Source organism: Bos grunniens, chromosome 8 (genome assembly GCF_055505025.1).
Source record: "Bos grunniens cultivar Pamir isolate PY7600 chromosome 8, Bosgru_T2T1.0, whole genome shotgun sequence".
NCBI classification, from domain to species: domain Eukaryota; kingdom Metazoa; phylum Chordata; class Mammalia; order Artiodactyla; family Bovidae; genus Bos; species Bos grunniens.
Window position 1 is genome coordinate 72,810,262 of NC_141172.1, and position 27,587 is coordinate 72,837,848.

Sequence of the window (27,587 nt, forward strand, 5' to 3'; positions counted from 1 at the left end):
TCCTTTTCTTTCTCTTGAAAGGCTTTGAGTAAGTGGTGCTAGTGGTAGAGAACCCTCTGCCAAAGCAGGAGACGCAGGTTCAATCCTTGGGTTGGGAAGATCCTCTGGAAGAGAGCATGGCAACCCACTCTAGTATTCTTGCCTAGAGAATCCCATGGACAGAGGAGCCTGGTGGGCTACAGTCCATGGGATCACAAAGAGATATGACTGAAGCGACTTAGCGACATAGCACAGCACAAACCAATAAGCCCAAGTCCACTAAAGGAGACGTACAAATGGCAGGAAGGATGTTTCATCAGGAAATTGGACCACGCCTCCGTGAGTCTAAAATGCAGATATGCTACTGTCTCTTAAAAGGCTAGACAGTAAAACCCAGGGACAGAGAGGCAGGGAGAGCTGGCCTGAGGAACAAGGCACTTACTTCCATAAGGGGAGCCGGTGGGGGAGCCGTTGAGAAATCCCGGTGACCCTGGAACACCCAGGTTGGCCATGGGGACGTTGCTGTAGCCATTCATGCTGTTACTGGAGGTGCTGTAGTTAGACTGCTGGGGGGTGGAGCTGGAAGAATAGCCCCGTGGAGAGATGCTGCTCGTGTTGCGGATGTATCCTGGACAACAAAGAAAAGCCCAGATAAATGAGCCTGGACGCGCAGGCGCACTCACACACACAGCAGAGACCAAATATGGCAGCGTAGGTGCACAAAGCTCCCAGTCTGTAGAATTCCACCAGGCTGACTGTGGGCTGCAGGGGGAAGTCTGCAGTTTGTCTTCAGACTTGTCATACCTTCCTATCTCTTCCCCATTCTGCACAAAACCTTCCTCCTCTTTCCCATTTGCAGTCAACATCTCCAACTCACACTAAGGAGTGGTTGACTAAGGGGCAGTGTGCAGTGACATCTCCCAAATCATATCTCATGTAACACTAAAGCCCCCTGAGATACTTGATGGGTGTCACTGAGAAAAGCATTCTCTGGTCAAATGAAGCTTGGAAGATGGTGCATACGGTGGCCATTCATTGAAGATTCATATATGGTACTGAAGCTCCAATAATTAGGCCACCTGATGCAAAGAACTGACTCATTGGAAAAGACTCTGATGCTTGGAAAGATTGAAGGCAAAAGGAGATGGGGGTGGGAGAGATGAGACGGTTAGATAGCATCACCAACTCAATGGACATGAATTTGAGCAAACTCCAGGAGACAGTGAAGAATAGAGAGCCTGTTGTGCTGCAGTCCATGGGGTTACAAAGAGTTGGCTATGACTTAGGGACTGAGCAACAACAGAGAATAAATAAACTGGTTTAACTTTGCTAACCTAGTGTTTCCCAAATTTCACGCACCAGAGCATCTTTTCTGGGTGTGGTAAGGAAAGGAGTTCTAGTAACATCGCAAGGGCCACTAGCATTCTACTGATCACAGCTATAGAAGTTTGAAGTTGTTACTGTGCCCTGTTGGGTGAGGTGGGGTGTGTTTTCAAAATGCATTGACAAGTTCATCTAAATGGGCTGTCCAAAGACTTGGAAGCATCAGCAATGGAATGCAAGGGAGAGCCAGTCCATAAGCGGAATTGCTTCTCCCCATATTTCTGAAACCCTAGCAGACATCACCTAATCTAGCCTGAACTAACCCATGTTGGATAACTGCCTCTAAAGGTATTAAAGAAATGACACAAATTTGGGGGGACAAAAGGTAATAATGTCCCACCCATATTTCTGTAAGAAGAACTTGCCCTGGGCATGAGAGTGAGGAATTCCCTTGTAATGGATGAATAAAATTAGAAGTAAAATGATCCCAAAGTTAGGGATATCAGCAGAAACATTTACTCCTTTTAAAAAATGACTTATGATAAATGTAGCACCTTAATGAAATCAATCTCAGTGACTAAAATCTGTACACAATATGTTTTACATATGAAAGCACAGTTAGCTGTGTTGCTGTCTATATATATTTGTATCTATGTATGTGTGTGCTCAGCCACTAAGTTGTGTCTGACTCTTTGTGACCCCGTGGACTGAAGCTTCCAGGCTCCTTTTTCCATGGAATTTCCCAGGCAAAAATACTGGAGTTGGTTGCCATTTCCTCCTCCAGGGGATCTTTCCCAACCCAGGGGTCGAACCTGCATCTCCTACATCTCCTACATTGGCAGGCGGATTCTTTACCACTGAGCCACCTGAGTTTCCCATTTATTTGCATACATTTGTATATATTCATATATGAGATAATATACAAACAGAGGTTACCAAACAAATATAAGCCACCCACCCTTGGTACTAGTAATCTGGGTGCAGGTAACAATAATGGCAATAACTCTGCTTCTTTCCATTATTCATTTTGATGATTACAATAACAGAAGTGTACATTTTATTCAAATAATACCTGTATATCTGGCTGCAGTAAGCCTAAACTCTTCTAAATTCATAATACTTCATCGTATCTTTAAATATTTCCATTGAAGTATTCTACCTGGTACTTAAAAAGCTGAAACTCTAACAATACATCTAATGTTGAGATAATCCAATTACTGCATTGCTTATCTGGGACACATTTTCTTTTTTTTTTGAGTCGTGAGACAAGTAAAGTGTTTATTAGGAGGAAAACAAGTATGGATAGACACACAGGCGGGCTCAGAGAGAGAGTTGCACCCTCTCTGGTACTTTGAATCACTTTGATGGAGCATTTTTTCTGGGTTTCCTCAGGCAATCATTTTGATTTGTCTGGTTGTGAGTAGGACACACTCTTTTCATGACATAAGAATCAAACATTCACTTCTTTCAACTCCAGCAGAGCCAATCTTTTAAATGCATAAGATGTTTGTATTTTGAGTCTGAGAAAGGCAGTACCTTGATTGTTTCCCTGTGTTGACTCTGAGATGCTGACCCCGAGCTGGCTGCCATAGGAATTGATGCCCATCATGCCACTGTGAGCCGGGGAGCTGGAGAGAGCTGGGATCTGGCTGGGATTCCTGGGGACACTGTAGAGGGCTTCAGCGATGTCCGCGGCTCGCTTCAAAATGATGTCCTACAAAATGGCAGGTGGAGGTGAGTGTTTGTATTGAGCAACAGGAGTCAAACTATACTCAATATTTTATAATAATCTGGAAGGAAAAATAATCTGAAAAAAGATATATATGTGTGTGTATACCTGAATCACTCTTCTGCACACCTAAAACTAACACAACATTGTAAATCAGCTGTGCTGGCAGGTGTGTGTTCAGTTGTGCCCAGCTCTTTCTGACCCCATGGACTGTAGCCCACCAGGCTCCTCTGTCAAGGGATTTCCCAGGCAAGAATACTGGAGTGGGTTGCCATACTCTCCTCCAGGGGATCTTCACCACCCAGGGATCGAACCCATGTCTCCCGTGTCTCCTGCACCGGCAGGTGGATTCTTTCCCATTTGAACTATCAAGTGAGGAATTGGACTTAATCAACTACATAAACTATGTGGAAAAAGCGAGTTGCTCAGTTGCATCTGACTCTTTACAACTCTTTGCAACCCGCCAGGCTCTTCTGTCCATGGAATTCTCTAGGCGAGAATACTGGAGTGGGTAGCCCTTCCCTTTTCCAGGGGATCTTCCCAGCCCAGGATCAGTATACTTGAATTAAAAAAAAAAAAGAAAAGAAAAGAATCAATCTCAAGAGAGTGTGAGATGTGAACTTCTAACCTGGTTATTGTGTGGTGTTCCATAGAGCGCCTCCACCAGATCTGCCGCTCTTTTCAATAGCATTTCCTGGAAAAAGAAAAGAAAGCTGGGTATCAGCAAAGGTAAAACCTCAATTGGCCAACACAAAGGAAAATTACCTACAAAAATCAAAAGTCCAGGTATCCCACTAAAATGTAAGTCACTAGCCATGATGTCTTCTATTCACTTTGACAGGTAGAAAATAAATAATAACACATATAAACTCCTCTATAAATATGTATCTGCATGAAATTCATCTCACTGAAAAGGCTCCATAAAGAGCTGGGCTACCAAGACACAAAACAACCAGATTAAGTGTGGAGTCGGTTAACATTAGTAATGTCATGGGAGTTCCATTAAAAACTACTTTCAGACTATTCCATTAAAAAAAATCTGGTACTCTAATTAACCAAATATTCTCAAATTGATTGACTGGCCTGAGTCAAACCACTTGCCAAGGAGTTGTCCAGAGTCCTGAAATGATCTTGGCAATGCCTTCTGCAAAATTTTACTCTAATAAAGATGAATTCTTTCAATAATATTTCCCCCTGTTCACTTTAACCAGAGAGAATTAGTAATCAGTAATCCCTTTCCTCTCATTGTGTCTTTTCCACCTCCTGTTTTTAATAGCCTTTTAAATTGCTATTAACCTACTTTCCAGATATCATCTAATTTAATGGGGGGGCTGGGGATTTTTCTGAGAGGAAAATAAAGGTGCAATGGAGCAGCAACTGCAGTACTTGAATTTCACTCACTACAGAAAAGAGAAGATGGAATTTTGTAATGTTTGTGCTTTAAGGGCAAATGTAAATGTTGAAACTTCATAATTTCTCATTAATCAATACCTAATAAACTGATGTGATTTTAAATAAAGAAAGTGAAAATAATGGGCCAGATATACAATAGAATTTTTGTGAGCAAGTTGATTTAAAAGGGATACATTTTTTTTCAATTTTATTTTTATTATTTTTTTAATTTTATTTTATTTTTAAACTTTACATAATTGTATTAGTTTTGCCAAATATCAAAATGAATCCATCACAGGTATACATGTGCTCCCCATCCTGAACCCTCCTCCCTCCTCCCTCCCCATACCATCCCTCTGGGTCGTCCCAGTGCACTAGCCCCAAGCATCCAGTATCGTGCATTGAACCTGGACTGGCATCTCGTTTCATACATGATATCTTCATTTTATAGAAATTTGTTAATATATGGGTGTTTTTCACTTCCATGAATATCTGTGTATGTACTGGGCCCTCAGTGAATACTTGATTGTGGATTAATATGTCCCTGTAATAATGGGTAAATAAAATTACATTTAAATAAAAATGAATTGGAACTTACACTTTCAGACAATTTTTCAATTATTTATTTTTCATGAAGTTGGCAGTGTTTTATAAGTTGAATACTCACAGGTCCAAATTTTCAGATTTTGTATTTGCTCAGAGATTCATCATAACATATTCCATAGTTAGTAGATATTTTATGAGCATCTTGTACCTCAAGCTTAGCCCAATTTCAAGGCCTAATTTAATTTTTATTATATTTTATTTAACCCAATACATGCAAAATATTATCATTTCAACATGTAATTAATGAGACAGATTGTATTCTTTTTTTTTCATACTAAGTCTTTTCAATCTGGTGCATGTTTTATAGTACATCTCAATTTGGACTAGCTTCATCTTATAGGCCCAACAGCCCAGCAAGCTGGGAGTTACTATATTGGACGTTGAAAGTGTAGTTTCTCTTGTAAAAAACATTATATAGTAATATTATAATATTTATAGAGTATACACCTCCAGAAATTATATGCTCCTTTATTTACTGATTCCCCCAGCTTTTTTTGAGATATTATTGACATACAACATGTGTAAGTTGATACTACAAAGCATGATGATTTGAGCCACATGTATACTGTGAAATGATTACTACAATAATGTTAGTTACCACCTCCATCCCCTTCACAGTAATTACCTTTTTTGTTTTCATTTTGTGGTGATAATTGTTAAGACCTATTCAAGTATACAATATAGGATTATTAACTATAGTTACCATGATGTACATTAGATCCCCAGAAATCACTCATCTTAGAACTGAAAGTTTGTATGTCGGACAAGGGATGCCTAACTTAATTTTAAAGAGACCTAAGTCTCTAGGTTTATCTAAGTTTACTGAAATTTTACAAGAAGGTTTTCACATGTCATTTTCCAAAGTGTATTACCTTAGCTAATCTCTCAGGATCTCCAGGATGTCTTGGGATGACCTTCTGCAGTCTCTGAAAGCCATAGTCTATGGTGGGTTCATTTAATGCTGAAAAACAAAAGTCCTCTTCTTGAGGATGTAAACTGGCCATAGAGCAAGGTATCTGGTTAAGTCTGCTATGTATAATAGAAAGGTTCTGATATTATCTTTCTAAGAATTGACACAGTTGTTTCAATCAACTAAGGATTTTTGCTATTGACATTGGTTAATTCACATTTATAAGTTTAGAATTAATAGTAATTTGGTCATTAGAATGATGTCTCAAATGTCAAGATTATTATAATTACTTTATCATTTCTGCCTTCAGTGCACACACTTATCATTCTTTGCTCACTCTCAACTACTCAGAAACATTACACAATCAATCATATCCCATCCCAGTTTCTTCTGAAGACAATAAAGTATTAATACCTTTCCATGCAATGGCACCCCACTCCAGTACTTTTGCCTGGAAAAATCCCATGGATGGAGGAGCCTGGTAGGCTGCAGTCGATGGGGTCGCTAGAGTCGGACACGACTGAGCAACTTCACTTTCACTTTTCACTTTCATACATTGGAGAAGGAAATGACAACCCACTCCAGTGTTCTTGCCTGGAGAATCCCAGGGATGGGGGAGCCTGGTGGGCTGCCACGTATGGGGTCGCACAGAGTCGGACACGACTGAAGCGACTTAGCAGCAGCAGCATGCCTTTCCTTTCTTCCCTCCTTGCCTTTTCCCCAATGTCTCATCATCTAGTAATTCTTCCCCTAAATATCACTTTTTCTTAATTATGTTCTTAAATATTTATATTTATACATCTATAAATCTTTTGTGAGTTTACAAAACTCTGTTCTTATGCATAATATGATTCCAGAATTTTCAATTACATTTTGTTACACGTACATTCACTTCATGTCAGGCTCCATCAGATACTGCAAGTTCCATAAGAGCAGAACTCACACGTACTTTGCTCCTGTGTTCTCATTGTTAGAGACAGTGCCTGGCACATAGCTGGCACTTACTGTCAGCAATTGTGAAATGAGTGAGACAGTGAATGAATGAATGAAGGACTTATTTCAGCACTTCTACTATGCTAAAGAGTTTTGGGGGACTGATTCCTTTATCCTTTGTCTTTCTTCCTCTCTTTCTTTACTTTTTAAAAGTTTGGTTGCTTAAATTTTATGGTTTTAAAATTAATATGTGATCAAAGTAAAGGAAAAAGATAGAAAGGATAAAATAATAATCACCTCCACTTCCATTAGGCAGCAGTAAACACAAGAGGGTGTATTTTCTTTTTAATCTTCCTTTTTGCATATATGTTCTATGAATATTTGTTGCTATCATTTGAATTCTCAAAGCAACACTTTTTCTTTAAAGAAATTATTAAAATTTTTAAATATAGAAGGAAAAATAACATCATCCATAATCTCATAATTTTAGAGATGATCGGGTTAACATTTTTGTATATATCCTCCAAGATTTAAACACACACACATACTAAAAATTATTCAGAGACATACTATTCACACTGTTACATAACCTACTTTTTATTCATTTAACAATATATCAAACTTTTCCCCAGGTTATTAAATATTCTTTTATAACATTATTTAAAATTCGTGCATATTTTTTCCATGACATGGTCTGTAATTTATTTAAATGGCTTCCTAATGTTTGGTATTTAACATGGTCCTAATTTCTCACTATTATAAAAATCAGAGCAATAATTATCCTTTGTGCATAACTTTGATTATATCAATTGGAAAATTCCAAGAACTAGAATTACTAGACCAAAAATTATGATTCAGATTTAAGGCCTTGGCAATCCACTTCAGTACTATTGCCTGGAAAATCCCATGGACAGAGGAGCCTGGTAGGCTACACGGTCCATGGGGTCGCAAAGAGTCGGACACGACTGAGCGACTTCACTTCCACTTACACATACTGTCAGGTCACTCCTTAGAAGAATATATAAATTTATACTCCCTCCAGCAGGGCATGTGGTCATTTAAACTTATTTCTTTATTCATCAGTGAGATTGAAGAGTTTTTTCTTATACTTGCTGAACATTTTGATTTCTTCTTTTATGAGCTGCTTATTAATACTTTCTGTACTCATTTCTTTTGAGAAATAGGCCTTCTTTAACTTGTAAAAACACTTTACATGTTAATATTTTTAACATTCTATCACCATGTTACAATAACATATCCAAATTTGTTCTTAGGTATTACAGGTAGAAAGACCATCCCAGCTCCAAGATCTGGCAAATACACACACACGTGGGTCAGGGGGTATTTGTGTATACATAACTATAAATATACGAAATCTTTAGGTCTACCAGTAAAATGTGTACTGCTCACTATTTAGGTAGCAAGTTTTTTTTTTTTTGCTATGTATTTCATTGTCTGTTGATTTTATTGTGAATATGATTACTCCCTCATCACATTTTCTATGAGTTTTACTAGCACCTAGAAAAACTTTGGTTTTTATGTGTCTGCACAGGCAGCGTGCGAAGGGTAGTGTGTGGCAGTATATGGTATAGTCATTAAGAGAATCAGCTTTAGAGTCAAGTGGATCTTGGGTTTGAATCCAGCTCTACCATTAATTTCTGTGAGCTTCTGTTTAAAATCTAGTTCATGGGTTTGCTGTCAAAATTAAATGAAACAGTGTATATCATGTTCCCAGTACAGTTCTTTGCAATAAAAGATTGTAACCAATGGTAACCCCTGACAAGTGTGTTTTTTTCCAGTTTATTCTTAGGCTTGAACATTCAGAGCATCTACACTTCATGATCAGCTTGTCTTCTTTTGATAAGTATATTAATTCCATTTAGTTCTCTTAATGTCATCCTTGTATTGGCTGAAACTTCCCAAAAAGTATCTGAAAAAAGGATGATAGTGGATATTCTTGCTTTTTGTCCCCCTTTAAACGGGAATGACACACTTCCATACCAAATGTGATATTGGATATTTGAGATAAATATTAGTTATCATTTTTTTAATTTATTTATAAATATTATATATCATGGGCTTCCCTGGTGGCTCAGACAGTAAAGAATCTGCCTGCAATGCAGGAGAACTGGGTTCAGTCCCTGAGTTGGGAAGATCTCCTGGAGAAGGGAATGGATACCCACTCCAGTATTCTTGCCTAGAGAATTCCACAGACAAGAGGAGCTTGACAAGCTATAGTCCATGAAGTTGCAAAGAGTTGGACACGACCAAGTGACTAACATTTTCACTTTAGTTATCATGCTTTGATAAGGGCTTTTATCAGAAATTCTTAGAATTTTAGAAAATTACAATCATATGAAATCTCCAGGCTCCTCCCTCCATGGGATTCTCCAGGCAAGAATATTGGAGTGGGTTGCCATTTCCTTCTCCAGGGGATCTTCCCAACCCAGGGATCGAACCTGGGTCTCCCACATTGCAGGCAGACGCTTTAACCTCTGAGCCACCAGGGAAGCCCCCCTTAGAATATATTTCTCAATATTTCACAATTAAATGGCAACTCATGGATGCAGTATATAATTTGCTCAGTATATTTCTGAATGCAATTCATTAATATTTTCTTATGATTGCTGGTGTGGGGATGAAATCAATTACATCACTGAGAATGGCACCTGGCACATTCTGAGCCCTCAACAAGCATCTGTTACTGTTATTATTGCTGGTATTTGTGTGCCCATATTAATAACTGGGATACTGTACATGGTGTATTTGGCTTCTGATTGATTTTTATTTTATACCCACTTTGAAAAATAAATTGAGAAGCTTTCTATATTTTATCCTATGTACTATAATATTTATATAGCATGGGTAGTATCTCTTGACTAAAAGTTAGAAAGAACCCCAGTGAAATTGTTCTTTTCAAAGTCACCAATAACATCGCAGCCAAACCAAGAGGAACTTTTCCATTCTTACCTTAAACTCAAGTTAGCATTTGACACCACTCTCCTGCTGGCAATATGTCCACTCACTGACTTTCCTGAATGCACATTGCCCTGTTTCACCCTACCACTCTAGTCATGCCGTCTCAGCCTACCTTGAGGACTGCTCTTCCTCTGTCCATCTGATGCTTCTTGTTGCCAAGGCAACAAGAAATGCTGATGTTTCTTGTGGCCAAGGCAGTCTTCTGCTTGCCTATACCTTCTTCCTCAGCAACCTCATGAGTGCCCACATGATTCCCATGTCAAGCTACATCCTGTCACAAATCTTTATCTGCAGTTCAGGTAACTTGCCCAAGAGTCAGCCTTATTTTTCCAAGTATTGGCTGGAAATGTCCACATGGATGGCTCATAGACTCCTCCCATTCAAGATACTGCAGTCTCATGCTACTGACACCACATAGCCATCAGCCATCAAAAGGTCATGCATTTCAGGCTTCCCTGGTGGCTCAGTGGTAAAGAATCCACCTGCCAATGCAAGAGGCACAGGTTCAATCCCTCATCTGGGAAGATCCCACATGCTGCAGAGCAACTAAGCCTGTGCACCACAACTATTGAGCCTGTGCTCTGGAGCCTGGGAGCTGCAACTACTGAGCCCCTGTGCCACTGAAGCCTGTACGCCCTAGAGCCCACCCTCTGCAACAAGAGAAGCCACTGCAATGAGAAGTTCACGCACTTCAACTAGAGAGTAGCCCCCACTCACTGCAACTAGAGAAAGCCCGTGCAGCAATGAAGACCCAGCACAGCCAAAAACAAAATATAATACATAAAATTATTTTTTAAAAAGAAATCATGCATTTCATTAAGGTTTTAAATGTTTTAGCATAAATTTTATTATAGTATTTGCTTAAAATTTCTAATCTCCTATTTATGACTCTCCACACGGTAACCCCACCACCGACACCAACTTTGTTACACTTTCTGAACAGTCCTATTTCTAATTTTGTCTTCCTTTAGTTCCAAAGAGAATATCCTAAGATTTCTAGGTGATTGAGTATTAAATTGTTAATTATTTATTCTAATTAATTGCACTGGATTAAAAAAGGTGGTGTATAGAATATCTGCCTTTTGGAATTTATTAAGTTTTTTTGTGAATTCATATTAGTCTTGTCTGTGTTCCATGGGAAATGCTTTAAATGTATTATTTAATATATCTTTTTGATCATATTATTTAACATATTTTCTACATAATTGCTGCTATAAATTTACCCTTCCACATGCTCCTTGTATGTCTAATAGGTTTTTAATGTATATATATTTTCTCTAGTGACTAGGAAGATGAACACTCTATTTTAATTTAGAATAGTACCTCTGACTTTCTCTGAAAATATTTTGCTTTTCCTAATTGCTTGAGTCTATGGAGCCCCTCCACATATACAAAATGTTGCTTACCTTTAATTCCTCCACCTCATTCTGCCTACCTTTACATTTTTGTTAATGGTTTATCCTCCTCAGCTAATATTCCTATTACTAGATTTTCTATGATCTGTCTCTTTTAGACATTAATTTCCATATTTCTGTTAAACCATGTCCTCATATTAACAATAATTCAGATACTGTATGTTTAACCACTTTTTCTGTTAACCAGTGGTCCTGTGGAACCATAACTTTTCCATTCTTGACTGATCCAGTTCTCCAGAAGTCAGGTTATTTTAGTAGGAATAAGAATCGAATTCTGTCAGGGCCCTTGAAATAAGAGAATATCTTTCTGTCTTCCTCACACATTAATGACACTTTCTCTGGACACAGAATTTTTGAGTATTCTTTTTGAATTCTAGATCAAGTTTGTGCTGTGTCCCTTGTCCTCACTCTGAGGGGGGCACCTGGGAGGTTTTGTCAGGGTTCTCCCTGATTTCCTGGCTCGCCTCATCTGTTCCCATGAGCAGAATGTCACATCCTCCAACACAACCCTGCCTGCATGCAGAGGGACACAGAATCTCTAGCATTGTGATGAGACCAGTTTAGCTTCACACACAAATACCAGGTCTCCCTTAGTTTTATGCTTTCTTGAAAATATCCTTCAATAAATTGTGGATGGGGGCCAATTAAACACTTGTACTCATATTACCGGGGCTTCCCAGGTGGCACTAGTGGTTAAGAACCTGCCTGCCAATGCAGGAGACACCAGAGACACAGGTTGATCCCTGGGTCCAGAAGACCCCCTGGAGGAGGGCATGGCAACCCACTCCAGTTTTCGTGCCTGGAGAATCCCATGAACAGAGGAGCCTGGCGAGCTACAGTCCATAGGGTTGCAAAAGAGTCAGACACGACCGAAGCAACTGAGCACAGACATACGCACTCATATTACCATCTCACCCAGAAACACATGTAAGAATAGCTGTGGGTGTAATTGAATTATTCCATAAACTGTTTTTTCCCTGCTTAACACTATAATGTCAGCAATTTCTGAAGACTTTTTCTTTAATAAGAGGATTTTTAGTGGCTATAATATTCAACAATGAAAATTGTTATGATAGCTGTTAGAATGTACTGAAGGCTTACTATGTTACAGGCATTATGTTAATGCATTTTACATATATTAGCTCATTTAATCCTCATTACAACCCTATAACATGCATTTTATCCCTATTTTAAATGCAGCTCCAAGGTGGTGCTAGTGGTAAAGAATCCACCTGCCAATACAGGAGACACGGGTTCGATCCCTGGCTTGGGAAGATCCCCTAGAGAAGGGAATGGCAACCCTCTCCAGTGTTCTTGCCTGGAGAATTCCAAGGACAGAGTAACCTGGTGAGCTACAGTCCATGGGGTCGCAAAGAGTCAGACATGACTGAGCAGCTAACAACAGCATGCTTACACCACGCTGACCATAAAGTAAGGGAACAACCCATAAGGTAGAGAATCTAGCCACCCCCAACCAAGGTCCCCACTGTCTCCATGACTGTCCTTGTCCCTTCCCTCCCATCTTCATTGTTACCAAATTCTCGCCCCCTCTCAGAGAAGCCCTAGAGGTCTATCCTCAGCCTGCCACTAATATCCTTATTCCTAGGTCCTTCCTGCTGCTCACAGAGTAATCTGCTAAAGCTGGGCTCTAATTAGCACACAGAATGCTTTCTCTTTCATAGACTCTATTTTTATATAACTTTATTTATTTATTTTTGGCTGTGCTGGGTCTTCGTTGCTGCATGGGCTTTTCTCTAGTTGTGGCGAGCAGGGGCTACTCTCCAGTTGTGGTACTCAGGCTTCTCATTGTGGTGACTTCTCTTGTTTCAGAGCACAGGCTGGAGGGCACGAGGGCTTCGGTAGTTGTGGCTCCCAGGCTCTAGAGCACAGGCTCAGTAGCTGTGGCACACAGGCTTAGTTACCCCGAGGTGTGTGGGATCCTCCTGGACCAGGAATTGAACCTGCATCTCCTGCATTGGCAGGCAAGGTCTTTACCACTGAGCCACCAGGGAAGCCCTCTCTTTTGTAAACTTTATCACACAGTTGTACCCACTGTTGTCCCTCTTAGATGAAAACTACCAGGACACCAGGGTGATGTCTGGTTTATCTCATCTGCCCACTTGTCCAGGCTCCTCATCTACATCAGAAACAGCAGGTGCTCCTGACCACATGGAATTAGCAATTCACATTTTAAGCTGATGAAGCAAAATAGACATACTCATCTCTTTCTCATGTTGAGTGTTTTCTGGAGGCCCCTGCCAGACTTCCTAGGCATATGCTATGGATGGGTTCTGTGTGTATCCAAGATGAGAAAGATGGTGAAATACACTGTCGTGTATATCTATATGGACAGGGAATAATCACACGGATGTGTGTGTGAACACACACACAGCATGCCACTTTAGTGAAATTTTGAAGTAAAAATCATGAAGCCCAAACTCTTTAGTCAATACCGAAGTGTAAGAAGAAAAATCAGTCAATCCCTCAAGAGTTCAGCCTTCAAAACCTCAGGGTTGGGAACCTCCCTTGTGGTCCAGTGGTTAAGACCATGCCTTCCAATGCAGGGTGTGTGGGTTCGACCCCTGGTCAGGGAACTAAGATCCCACATGCCTCTGGGCCAAAAAGCCAGAAACAATATTGTAACAAACTCAATAAAGACTTTAAAAATGGTCCACATCTTAAAAAAAAAAAAAAATCAGGGTTGCATTGAACAGTTTTTATTCTGGGTCCAAACTCACTTCCCATTGGACCAGCTGTTTTGCATCCTATCACTTCAGCCTCACCTTGAGTCCCAGCTTTTCCCGCTCCCCACCTCCCTCGGTGTTCTCTGACTTTTCAGTCCTGTTGCGAGCCAAGTAAACCTCAATTAACTAATGAGGTGCCCAAGACCAGCCCCAAGACTGTCTCTAAGGGCCAACAGATCATTAACCGCCATCATCAGTGTGAATTTACAGCCTCTGCTACCACATGGAGTGTGGGGGTGGTGTGAAGTCCTGCCAACCTCTTGGCTGAGAGGGACACAGAGAAAAGCTGGCAAGGCAAAAACAGAGTAAATTAAAAATAGGCTTCGATCTATAGGCTCTATTTATCTATGTCTTTCTTTGGTAACATTAACATTAAGGTAAAAGGTCAAATCCCCACTGAAATATAATTTATATTTACCTTTTATTAAATAATTATGGCATGGCATGAAGTTAAATATTACAGAAGCTAATCAAGGGGGAATTCAATAGAGAAAACTCAGACATGAGAATTTCGTCTTTGCTATACATAGAATGTCTTAATCCTCCACTGGGAGTCATCCGGGTTTGCTTAAGGAGTTTAATAATACACATTTCAACTGCCACAGAATCTAAATCCCATTTGGATCAGCCTTGGAAAAACTTTCATCAATACCTTGAGATTTCATAATGTTTCTCCTGAGAGCCTGGATCTTATGTGTCATTTCTCATTTTGATTGCGGGTATAATATATGAGGTTGCTTACATATCTTTGACCCAATGAATAGATATAAACCATAAGCAATGTGTGAAGGGTTTCTTTATAAAGTAAATAGTATTTAACTAAAAATATCTACTGGGAACCACTCATTTAAAAAAAAAAAACTGGCTGTTGCTCAATATTAATTTTCCCAAAGGGTTAGTGAGATGGATAAATTCTATATGATTGGTTTTTTTCCTTAACAGGAGGCATGGAGAGCAGATAATACTTACCCCAGTTTTTGCCTCTACTTAAGTTTCCCAGAAATAGAGGTTCTTCCCATGGCCAACATGGAAAGGGGACTCCTGGTTAGAATTCTGGTCTACCCTCAACAAAGACAGCATTGACTTCGCAGGCAAGTGGTCATTTCTGCCTTTGACCAGTAAAAGTACTGACCACCAAGATGGCAATAGCAAGGGCTGATCAAGTTCCCTTGCAGAAATTTGAGAGGAGACAAGTAAAATGAGGGGGCAAGGAGATCTGAGTACTCTGTCAGGCTGCGACTCTGGGATGTTGATCTCAGTTACAGCTTTCTTCATTAGTAAGTCTTCAGTTGGCACCTAGGATCATCATGGAGCCTACAGATGGCCAATAAGAGGCTGACAAAAGTCTAGAAAGTCTGAGCCTAGTTGTCTGTCTGCATCTGTGTGTATCCATCTGCAGCAGAGGGTCTTCACTTTCATCACAGAGCCTACAGGCCCCTGAGGGGTCCAGGCCATAGAATTAAAGGATTCTTCCAGCCCTGACTCTAAATCTCAACCTTCTCCAATAATTCAATAAAGCAATGGAAAAAGAATCTTGCTCAATAAACCTCAAATCTATGTAATGTGGCTGCCAGGCAAGTACCAGATCAGAAAATGGACTTTGAGATGCATGCACAAGAGAAAACCTGCTTGAGGAACTTCTCTCTATGGATAACCAACAAGGACCTACTGGATACCACATGGAACTCTGTTCACTGTTATGGGGCAGCCTGGATGGGAGGGGGGTTTGGGAGAGAATGGATTCATGATTATGTATCACTATGTCCCTTTACTGTTCACCTGAAACTGTTAGAACACTGTGAATCAGCTATACCCCAATACAAAATTAAAAGTTAAAAAAAAAAATAAAAAGAATACCTCTCCATATGGTGCTCATCTAAGACAGTAACTCTCCTTTGACAGGACAGGAAGGCATAAAACCCTTGCTTGGGGAGGAAATTTACATGCATGCAAACTAGCCCCTGCCTTCAAGCCCCCTTTAGGAAGTCTGTTCTGGTCTTCCCCCAGTGACTATATCTTCAAAGTGCTTTGATCTTATGCATTAATTCCTGTGAGGCTTCCCAAGTGGCGCTAGTGGTAAAGAACCTGCCTGCCAGTGCAGGAGACATAAGAGAATCAAGTTCGATTCCTGGGTCAGGAAGATCCTCTGGAGGAGGGCATGGCAACCCACTCCAGTACTCTCACCTGGAGAATCCCATGGACAGAGGGGCCTGGTGGGCTACAGGCCATGGGGTCAAAAAGAGATGGACACAGCTGAAGCGATTACCCACGCATGCACACGTGTATTTATTTCTGTGAGGTCTGCCTTGTTTGTGCTATGATTTTGGTTTCTCTCTCTTGCTCCCAATCCTCCCAATTTTCTCGTCTATTCATCTATCATCTACCTTACTCCTCAGGTGTCCAACATTCAAGGCTATCTGCTCCCAAGGTCAATTTTTCATAGCATTTGATGGTGTGATAGAGAAAAATCTGTCCCTTGTCTGGGATCTGCCTTAATTCCTAACCTTGACCAACTCTACCACCTTCAAAGGCAGGTGGACTTTGGTTTATCTCTCTGCAAAAACAAAAAGTTGGATTAAATGTTTTCTCAGACCCCTTGTAAGTTCTTGCATTATGATTCTAAGACTATTACTTATTTGTTGCTGTTCTTCAGTCATTAAGTCATGTCTGAATCTTTGCGACCCCATAGCCGGTAGCCCCACCAGGCTCCTTTGTCCTTGGGACTTCCCAGGTAAGAATACCTAAGTAGGTTGCCATTTGCTTCTCCAGGGGATCTTCCTGACCCAGGGATCAAACTCTTACATCTCCTGCATTGGCACGCAGATTCTTTACCACTGACCCACCTGGGAAGCCCATTATTTATTTATTTGGTGAAAGTGAAATTCTTCGAGAAGTGGAGATGGGTGGAGTTGAAGCCATGGGCTGTTGAATTGTCTTTAACTTTTGCTACACTGAAATCTCTCCCTATATCCATCTGTTTCAATGTAGCAAAGGTTCAGTGTCACCAATTGTTAAAAAAAAGAACAAAGATAATATAGGAACACATTATTAAGAAGTGGTACCTGCCTTTGTGGATATAGGAACAAGAACACGAGGTGAGAACCAGCAGTGCACAAGTGAAAGATTAGATGGAAGCCTCTGATATTTAATTTTAAATGAAATATTAATTTAATATTTAATTACGCTTTGGTTTCAAGAAAAACTGCAGCAGCAAGACAGATTGTTTGAAGAAGGGAGTAATATACATGGTTAAGGAGACAACTGTAAAAATTAAAGATAAATTTCAAGGGTAAATCTAAATGCCACCACGGAGCAGTTATGAATATGCTCTGCTCTCTGTAATATGTATTTAGAATATTATAGCTGAGAGCACCAGGCCATTAAGAGGCTGGGACGTCTCTAGCAAAACAACGGCCCCCTGTTCTGGGGTTTCCAACGGAGACATCATTCCTCAGGCTCAGCCAAATGATGGATCCAAATTTTATAGGCGATGGGGGTGGAGGCAACTTCAGTAAAACTGCAGGCTACCAGGAGGGCTATTCATCCAACCTGTTTCTAGTGCAAACAGGGAACAATTGTACTCAGGCCAGTTTTTGATATCCGAATTGGGTATTTTTAACTAAAAATCAGATTCATTTCTTAAATGAGAATTTTTTTTTTCAGGATAATGCTATAGGGAAAAAAAAGAAATGTGATGTGGGTGAGCTATTAACATCTGAATCCAGTGTGCACATCTGTGCAGTGTGGCTCAGTGGAACCCCATGCCCAGCCCCAGGGAGGGGACTGTGCAGGGTATGATTTGGGGGGGCCATGGAATAACCTAGGCTTTTTGTTTCTCCACCCAACTGCTTCCTGATCTTGTCTACTTTCTCGTTGAGTAACACCTGCTCCCAAATAATGAACAGAGTAATCAAATACTTTGTTTGTGCTACAGTATTGGGTTGGCCAAAAAGTCCATTCAGGTTTTTCCACAAGCTATTTTTTCATGATATCTTATGGAAAAACCCAGAAGAACTTTTTGGCAAACCAATAAAAGATAAGGATTGTTTTGGGGAGGAGGTGAGTTGACGTGGATTGTTTGGTTTCTATAGGTGTCTCCATAGCCAGAAGCTTCCATATTCAACCACACACCTTGGGAAGCAGTTCTTTGGCCTGCACGTGAGCCAGCTGGGCCCAATCGGCTCTTCCTTTGAAAACTCATTTCCCTTCAAACCACTTGCAGAGAGCACACATGCTCTCTGGCTGCCCTGGCCTTCTCTGTCACCTAAAAACCCTGACTTCTAATCCAGACTCAGATATTAAAGGCATGATAAGGTGGGTCTTTCAAGAGTTCACCTTCTACAGTAGAGAACACATGCAAAAAAGTCTACTGTTGTTTACTCGTTAAGTCGTGTCTGACTCTTTGTGATCCTGTGGACTGGAGCCCACCAGGCTCTCTGTCCATGGGATTCTCCAGACAAGAATACTGGAGTGGGTTGCCATTTCCTTCGCCAGAGGATCTTCGCAACCCAGGGATCGAACCCGTGTCTCCTGCATTGACAGACAGATTCTTTACCACTGAGCCACCTGGGAAGCCAGCAAAAAAGTCCACCCTTGATCAAACAGCAGTGAGGAAGGAAGCCAAAGAGAACTCATCATAGAAATTATGTATCCCACAGCCAAACACTTACAATAGTAAATTTTGTTCATATCTGTGTATTTCTATACAAAATATACTTGCATATCTACATTTCATATTCCCAGTGAGATAAATATCTTCCAATTTTTAGGTTAGAAAACTAACGTGAGGGACTTCCCTGGTAGCCCAGTGGATTAGAATCCACCTGTCAATGCAGGGGACATGGGTTTGATCCCTGGTCCAGGAAGATTCCACACGCTACAGGAAACTAAAGCCCATGCGCCGCAACTACTGAGCCTGTGCTGCTAGAGCCCAGGCTCCACGACAAGAAGCCCGCACGCCACAACTAGCAAAGACCCAGTACAACCAAAAATAAATAAATCAATAAATAAATTTTAAAAAGAAAATGAAGGCAAAGAATGGTTAGGGGATTTGTCATAAAATTTGGACTCAAATCCAGATCTCTAAACTCTGTCACTGACAGTCTTCCACTCCAGGGCTAAGTTCTCTCAAGTTTAATGACAAAGTGGAGTTCCATTCTCAAATGCCTTGCCACAGACCTCCTCTCTCTGCATCCTTAAGATGCAGTAACCATGGTTACCTGAAAAAACAAGTAACCGTGGTCTCACTGGGTACCCCCTACCAGGATTATTTTTCTCCACTGCTAGTTTCTGCAGCAAAGTCGGCCCGTGGAGTAGGGGACCTCTCCCCACTCACAAGCCTTGGCTGGTACCACCTCTAGGTTTCAAAGCAGACAGAGGCAGCGGGACGTTTCCTGATGAGCTGGATGCTCGCGTGGAGCTCTTGACTCTGAAGCAGCAAGCTGCACTTCAGTAAATCGTGGTGGTTGGAGGAAAATAGACCTTCCTACATGTGCGAAGAAAACGTGTTGTTTTTCAGAGCCCTGATGTTGTTTATGCGGTACTTGGCAGCAACAACCATGGGGAGCTGATTACTGCATTTTTGCCTAATTATACCAGGTAAGTCCCATCTGATAGGCTTGGGTTTATTGTGGTGGTGTGTCCTTGGATACGGAAACCATCAACAGTTGGACCACAATCCATAAGATGTGAGTGGTGGGGTGAGGGCTGAGGGAGGGGAGGTTTGCTGGAAATTTCCTGCCCACCTCCTGCTTTTGGAGTCTCTTTCTAGAAAGTTCCACATATGAGTAAATACTATTGTGTTTGTGGGGTAATGACTCAGTCTGAAAAGAACTGCCCCGTGTTGTCAAATACTTTACAAGCCAGGAAGTCACTGCAGCAGCCTGATGAGCAGGACTCAGCATTCCCAAACTCATTTCTTTGTTTAAAATACAGATTCTCAGACCCTCCCAAAAGATTAGAGTGCAATATGCCTGGAACAGGGTCCAGCATGATTGGTGTGTGTGTGCGTGCGTGCATACGTGCGCCCAGTTGTGTCTGACTCATTGTGACCCCATGGACTGTAGCTCACCAGGCTCCTTTGTCCATGGGGTTCTCCAGGCAAGAATACTGGAGTGGGTTGCCATTTCCTTCTCCAGGGAATCTTCCCAACCGAGCAATCCAATTCGACTCTCTTGCATCTCCAGAGACCATATTGTACATACAGTTTTTAAGCTTTTTTTTTTTTTTAATATATCACCAATGTCTTTCATGTAATTAAATATACATCCACAGCATTGCTTTTGGAGAAGGAAATAGCAACCCACTCCAGTATTCTTGTTTGGGAAATCCCATGGACAGAAGATACTGGTGGGCTACAGTCCATGGGGTTGCAAAGAGTTGGACACGACTGAGCGACTGAGCACCCACAGCATTACTTTAATATCTAAGTTGTTTTTCAGTATAAGGATGTTTTGTTATTTATGATTGTTTACAGTTTTTCAGTCCTGTTAACAGTGCTTCAACAGTGCTTATTAACAGTGCTTCAGAATAAACAACCTTCAGGCAAACTCAATTGTTTCCCAAGTATATATTCCTAAAAGTAGAATTGTTGGGTTAAAGGGTACATACATTTTCTTTTTTTAAGGCTAGTACCATCAGGTACTCTCCTGAGAGTGGAGAACTGTGTGTTAGAAAACCCCCACTTTCTTCTAATTTTGTCAACGTAGGTATTTTCATTTGTTTAAAAAAAAATCTTTGCCACCTTGATAGGAAAAAAAAATGTTATCCTGTAGTTGCCTTAATTTGCTTTTATTTGATTATTAATGTGGTTAGGATTTTTATAAACATGTTTATTGCTTGATTATATTCCTTCCTGAATTAACTCCTGATGTTCCTTACTAGCTTTTAGAGAGTTTTTCCCCCTTAATTTATAAGACCTCTAACATTCACTTGTTTATCCATAATGTATAACGTAGTGGCTGACAAAGAGTAGGCATAAAATGAACTTTGCTCAACAAGTAAATGAATTTTTTATGTGTAGGATAATATGTCATAGATAACAAATATGGTTTCAGTTTGTCCTTATCTTTTTGATTTAATAATTGAAACTTAGACATGCAAACATTTTCTTTTCATGTAATCACATATTTATGCTCAGTGGTTTCTGTCTTTGGGATCAAGCTTTTAGCAAGGCTCAAGTATAATAATTTTTTTAAATGCCTACATTAAAAAAAATTAATTAATGCCTACATTTAATTAAAATATTTAATTCAAGTATGCTTCATTTTGTGATATGAAATTAGATATATAACTTTTTAAAATGCTTAATTAGTTGGCCCCACACCATTTGTTAAAAATTCCATATTTTCCATGTTGACTTGAGATGTCTCCTCACCCATACAAATACTTCTGTATTTGTACTAGTTGTGTGCACAAAAACTGTTTATTTTTAAGTGTTTTCTTCTGTTGCATGACATTTCTGTGTGTTCCTGCAAAACCCCATATTCTTCTAATTACCGAAACTTAACATAGGTTTTAAAGTCTGGTAGGGCAAAGCCCTCTCATTTTTCAAAATGAGGGGTCCTATTTTAGCACCTTTATTTTTGCAGGTGAACTTTTATAAAGTTTTCCCCAAACATTTTGTTGGTCCTTTGATTGGCATTGTGTTAAATTTATTCATTAATTGACATCTTTACAATATTAAATCTTCCCACCTCTCCACCAGCTGGAAGTATTTTGTCCTTCCTCTGAACTCCCTCAGCACTTTATACCTTTTTAAAAAATCACTTTCTAAGCTATACCCACCCAATTTTTCAAACCTGAAACCTGAGTCACTCCCTCCCTTTCCTTCCCCAACCTTCACCCCATCCAATCAATCATCAAGTCCCGTCAATGCTACCTCCTAAATTTCATCCACTTCTGCCTGTCCCCACCACCGGCACTCCAGTCCAAGCTGCCATCGTTTCTGGCTGGGGCCACCACACTGGCCTCAAACTGACCTCCCTGAATCCATCCTAGGTTCCAAACCATTCTCTCTGCTGCAGCTATAAGGCTCCTTGAAAAGGCAAATCTGACCATGGCACTCCCAGCTTTAAACTATTCCAATAGGTCCCCATGGCACTTGGGATGCAGCCAAACAAGCAGGTTCAACCTCTCTTCCAGTTTGAACCCAAGCTCTCTTTCACATTCTTTCTTCCCCGTTCCTAGTTACCATCAAATACATCCCACATTCTTTCCCACCCCAGGGCCTTTGCACGTACTGTTTCCTGTGTTTGAACTGTCCTTAACCTTCTCCATTGGCTTAAGATTCCTCTGATATATATCCCCAGCATCCTCTATCACTCATCACATTTGTAATTGCTTGTTCAAGTCAGCCTCCATGATGATAACACTAATAATACTAATAATACACACCTTTCCAATAATAAGCTATAGCTACTCTCTATGTCAAATGCTTTCCATGCACAGGTGTTCTACACCTGGCTTGTACCATTTTGTGAGAGCAGGTTGTTGACTTTTCAGGAATGCTGTGAGCCAGCTGATGTCATATTGGTAGTTTGAAATCAGCCCTGGTGACAGTACCTGCACCATGGAAATCAGCAAATACAACAGACCAACGCGGGGCATGTTCAATTGATGCTTGCTTTAGGAATAAGTCAACCATGTCTCAGCACATAAGGAAAACAGAACTCTTTGCTGATGTGCATGCATGTTAAGTCACTTCAGTCATGTCCTACTCCTTGCTACCCTATGATGTGCCGACACTGCATTGCTAAACATAGGTCAGCAGGCAGGATAGCCAGAGACCTGAGTCCTTGTTCTGACTCCACCTTGAATTGAACAGGCAAGTCATTTCTCCCTGGGTCTTAGCTTTCTCATCTGCAACAGATGGAATTTGATCCAGTGTTCTTTGATGTCTTATTATCTTTAAAATTAGATTTACAGGTAACATAAAATCTATTATCTTTACTACTGTGTGGGCTCCTTTTCTTTTTTTTAAACCAAGCACTGTGTTTTCTGTGAATCATTTAGGCTCCTCTATTCTGTCTGGCAAGTTCCTTCTTTACTTTTGAAATGTCACTCTATGGTCAGCTCCTCCAGAAAGCCTTCCTTGGTTTCCCAAAGTGGGCCACCCCTGCTCAGTGCTCCTATAGCTCCTATAGCTCCTATATTTATATCTCTTTTAGGACTCAGCATGACTATTATAATCTACAGGTGTCTCTCTCTATCTAGAACTGTAAGCTGCTAGAGGAACACTGATATTACTGACTTTGTGCCTTGAGTGATAATTTAGAGCTGATGTTTGTTTATTGAATATATAGATTACATGGTTACCTGGGTCCTATCTTCAGAACTTCAGATTTAATTAGTCTGGGATCCAGACTGAGCACTGATGCATTAAAGTGCGACTAAGGATGACAACCTCTGCTTTTGAAGGAATGTTATACATTTACACAGACACACACGTATGCACATGTAAACACATATGGCCCCAAACATCTATAGCCCCACTGAGTATTGCTTGTTTGTTACTTCGGAAGAGAATTGAGGATTAATTGCAATGCAGTTTTTATTCATCCTGCCTATCACCTTACAGGGCAGACCTGTCATCCATATTACAGTGGGTGCATTTGAGAAAGCAAAACTCTATGTGTGAAAGGAAACCCATTCCTCACCTGACTCCAGGGACAGTCCAAGCTCCTGTTTCATCCTACCCACTGACCACTCCATTTCTGTGTCCTTCACAGGCTCCTCCTTGTTTTCCTGAGCCCTACACTTAGCGCTTCTGATGCACCTGCCATCTTTAGACCTCTTCCATCTTGTAGCTATACTCCTTTCCACGGCCTCTCATCCAGCCCAGTGGCTTTAAATCCCATCTGAATGCTGACTACTCCCTTGTTGGGCATCCTCAGAGTTTTCCCATGCAAACCCCTTGTCCTACCTGCCTTTCCCACCTCATCTCCCATTGACTCCACTCCAGCCACACTGGCATTCTTGCTCTTCCCCAATGATTCCAGGCTTATCCCTGCCTCTCAGACTGTCATCTTTTCTCTGTCTAGGACATTTGCCCCCAACCGATTGACTGCCAGGTGCTATTCTAGCTAACAATGGTGAACCACACAGAAAACACAGCCCTGAGGAGGCCTAGGGACAGAGGAAATGTGAATGGACAGGAGAGGAGGTCAAAGAGATAAGGGGGGTGGGGACAGATTTCCACACCTGCGACACGTATCTTGGGATTCCCTGATGGCTCAAATGGTAAAAGAGTCTGCCTGCAATGCAGGAGACCTGGGTTCGATCCCTGGGTCGGGAAGATCCCCTGGGGAAGGAAATGGCAACCCATTCCAGTATTCTTGCCTGAAAAATCCCAGGAGGTGTCTGGCAGGCTACAGTCCATGGGGTCGCAAAGAGTTAGACACGACTGAGAGACTTCACTTCCCTTCAAAACACGTCTCTGCTCAATGTTCCTTTCTCAGAGAGACCCTCCCTCATTCTATATCCCTTCCTTATCATTGTCTGAAATTATATCATGTATGTTCTATGTTGACTGTCTCTGTCCATAGTAGGCAAGGTTTATTAAGATGGAGGGCTTTATCTTGCCCACTTTTATATCCCAGAGCCTAGAACTGTGCTAGCCCATGGTAGGCATGTAGTAAATGTCCATTTGAATGACTGAAAAAGCTGTATCCCTTTGGGAGCTAGAATAGTAAATATTTTATAAATATTTTATTGCAAGTAACCCAACCAAGACATGCCTATCTCAGGAGAGAAAACTCAATAACAAAATGTTAAACATATACCTAAAATCATCCTTTTCCTTCTACTCCTAATTGATTGCTAATCAAACAATTTACACTTAAATAATAATAGGAGGCTAAGTCCAAATGAGGAAGAAAACACTATAAAATAATATTATTAGAAATTTATAACAGGTCAGGTATATTTTCTTGATGATTTCTATACTTCTTTCCCTATACCTCTTATTTTTTTGTTCAGAGTAACAATATTCTGACTTCCCTGGTGGCTCAGTGGTAAAGAATCTGTCTGCCAATGCACAAAAAGCAGGTTGAATTCCAGGGTCAGGAAGATCCCCTGGAGGAGGAAATGGCAACCCACTCCAGTATTCTTTGCCTGGAGAATCCATAGACAGAGGAGCCTGACGGGCTACAGTCGATGGGGTCGCAAAAGAGTCAGACACGACTTAGTGACTAAACAACAATATTCTAGCGGGTCTCCCTGCCTTCAGCTGTTCCCCAACTAACTCAGGTTTCCTTTCCTGCTCTGCCTAGCTAAGTTCTAGTCTAAGTTCCATCTCATGGATCCCCACAGCTGTTGAACCAGCTTTTTCTTTCCTCCAGACATCAACTCACCTCATCCTCTGCGTCTTTGCACTTAAGACTCCCATAGGAGGAACACACTTCCTTTTTCTCTTTGCCTATCCAAATCCTCCCATCCTTAAAAATGGTCTTCAGTATCATCTCCTCCTTGAACCCCATCCCTCTACTCTAGTTCATAGTAAACTCCCTTTTTGTGAAATTCATATTCCATTCTTTGGAAATACTAAACAATTTGAACACTCTTAATTTGCCAGCTGCTCTGTTGCCTTCTCCAATAGTTTCTAAATTTCCAAATAGGGACCATGTCTTCTATGTTATTGTACCTTCCACCCGGAAAAAAGTAGTAGATACAATGTAGGCGTTCAATAAATATTGAACCAATTAGATCATTTCTACTTTCATAAAGTTTTAATATAATTTGAATCCCTCTGCAGCATCATTAGGCAACTTTCCTGAATCCTTTTCAAGAAAATTTCGTTATAGCCAGCAACTCTGTCAAATATTTTATCTGATTTGTTTGGACAAAAGTCTATTCTAGCATGGTTCCAGCTGAGTTAAATTCATAAGGATGGAATCCTGAAATGAGCTGCCATGACCATTTCCCAGACTGTGCAGAAACTGCTTACATAAAACACAGCATTAGATCAACACATCCCCTTTCAATGCCTATGACCCAGCCCACTCTTGCCACTCCAGTAGAAAGACCTATAAACCTTAGAATGATTATAAAGTGGATAGGCTGGGAACCAGAGCAAAAGTGAACCAGGAACCACTCTCCCTTGGAATAATTTTCTTACCCACCTGTGTAAATGAACCTCCCTGGAGCTCCTTTGCAGAACTGTTTGGATTTGTAAGACAATGTCACTTCTACGACCCCAGGGATGTGCCGAGGAGGAGTCTGCACTCTGATGGCATGAGGAGTTATTAGCTGAGGAATGAATAGGCAGGGAAATAAAGTATTTATTATACATTACCACGGATATACTGAACACAGAAGCCTCGTGCACTGCTGTCTCCCAGGGCAACCTGGTGCACTCACGGCACCCCTTGTGCCATGAACACCCTGTCCCTGTGTCTCAAGTGCTTCTGCCTCCTACCCTGGAATTACCTTTCAATCCAACCTGTCTATCCTTCCCTTCCTATTAGCCCAGCTCAAGTACCCGCCCCCAACCTCCTGTGTCCACCTAACCCCCATCCGTGTAGTCATTCCCTCCCCCAATTCCTACACTGCCATGACCTCACAGATGGATTTGGCAATTTCCATATCCAACTTAGCACTGTTATATATCTTTTTGTAACTTGTCTTGTTTCTTTCTCATCACAGTAGAAAAATTGGAAACTAGAGAAAAATAAAAAAATGTTATCATTGCATAACCCAGAGATAGCCATTATTCATCTTTGGCACATTTCCAGTACTTATCTAAGGATGTGTTATATAATCACATTTTACATCCATAGATACTGTTGTCCTGATTTTTTTCATTTAGCATTATATTGTAAGCATGTTCCCTTTTCCTGTGTAATTAGAAATCTTTCAAATATAATTTTAAAGTAAATGATGATACTTTATTTATTTAACCATTCTCCTAGTACCCAATGTCTAGCCAATTTCTAATTTTTCACAATTATAAACAATACTTATTACAGTGAATATTTCTTTTTAAGGGATCCATGCCTGCAGGAAATTGTGGCTTACATGTCTTTTAATCCCAGTTCCCCACTTATAATAGGTACTCAGTAGTGTGTGTGTGTGTGTGTGTGTGTGTGTGTGTGTGTGTGTTCATGTTGCTGACATTGCAGAATTACTAATTTCCCCAGATCAAAACAAAGGAAATCAGGGAAGTGAGTTGCCTTTGCCTACCTCACTCCATACAAGCATGGTCCCAAACACCACTTGGAGGCCATCAAAGAAGTTGTCCCCAATAATGATGACCATGGCTCCTCCAGTGGTCCAGCCTTCACTTGGGCTAATGGCTTTGATGCATGGAGTTGCTAAAAAGATAGGAAAGAAAAAGTCAAGTCTGTCTTTTGGTGGTTGAAGTTTGGAGTTCGGGGACTGACTGCTCTTGAAAGCTCTTGGTTATCTAAGAAGTTCAAGTTGAGCTTTGCTGACTTGCCGTCATTCCCTAATTGGTTGTTGGTTTTCACCAGGTCATTAAAGCCTAATGAGTTGACCACTATATATGAAAACACTTAGCTAATTGTGCAAAGGGTGTTTTTAAAACTCTGTTGTTTTTCCCCATATTTTATAAGTTGATC

General features: G+C 40.7%; 1 protein-coding gene across 4 annotated transcripts in view; it reads right to left on the bottom strand.

Moving 5' to 3' along the window:
- EBF2 (EBF transcription factor 2) overlaps nucleotides 1–27,587 on the bottom strand; it is a 224,882-nt gene that overhangs the window by 24,568 nt on the left and 172,727 nt on the right. For 3 of the 4 annotated variants that reach the window (XM_086416508.1, XM_086416507.1, XM_086416506.1), the window contains 6 exons: nucleotides 27,190–27,320; nucleotides 26,130–26,256; nucleotides 5,902–5,990; nucleotides 3,660–3,725; nucleotides 2,839–3,016; nucleotides 422–607 (listed from right to left, as the gene is read on the bottom strand). In XM_086416508.1, the coding sequence (XP_086272634.1) occupies nucleotides 422–607; nucleotides 2,839–3,016; nucleotides 3,660–3,725; nucleotides 5,902–5,990; nucleotides 26,130–26,256; nucleotides 27,190–27,320 (777 nt within the window). Of the gene's footprint in view, nucleotides 1–421; nucleotides 608–2,838; nucleotides 3,017–3,659; nucleotides 3,726–5,901; nucleotides 5,991–12,954; nucleotides 17,566–26,129; nucleotides 26,257–27,189; nucleotides 27,321–27,587 lie in introns of those variants that run through there. The other variant, XM_086416509.1, reaches the window with a different exon arrangement.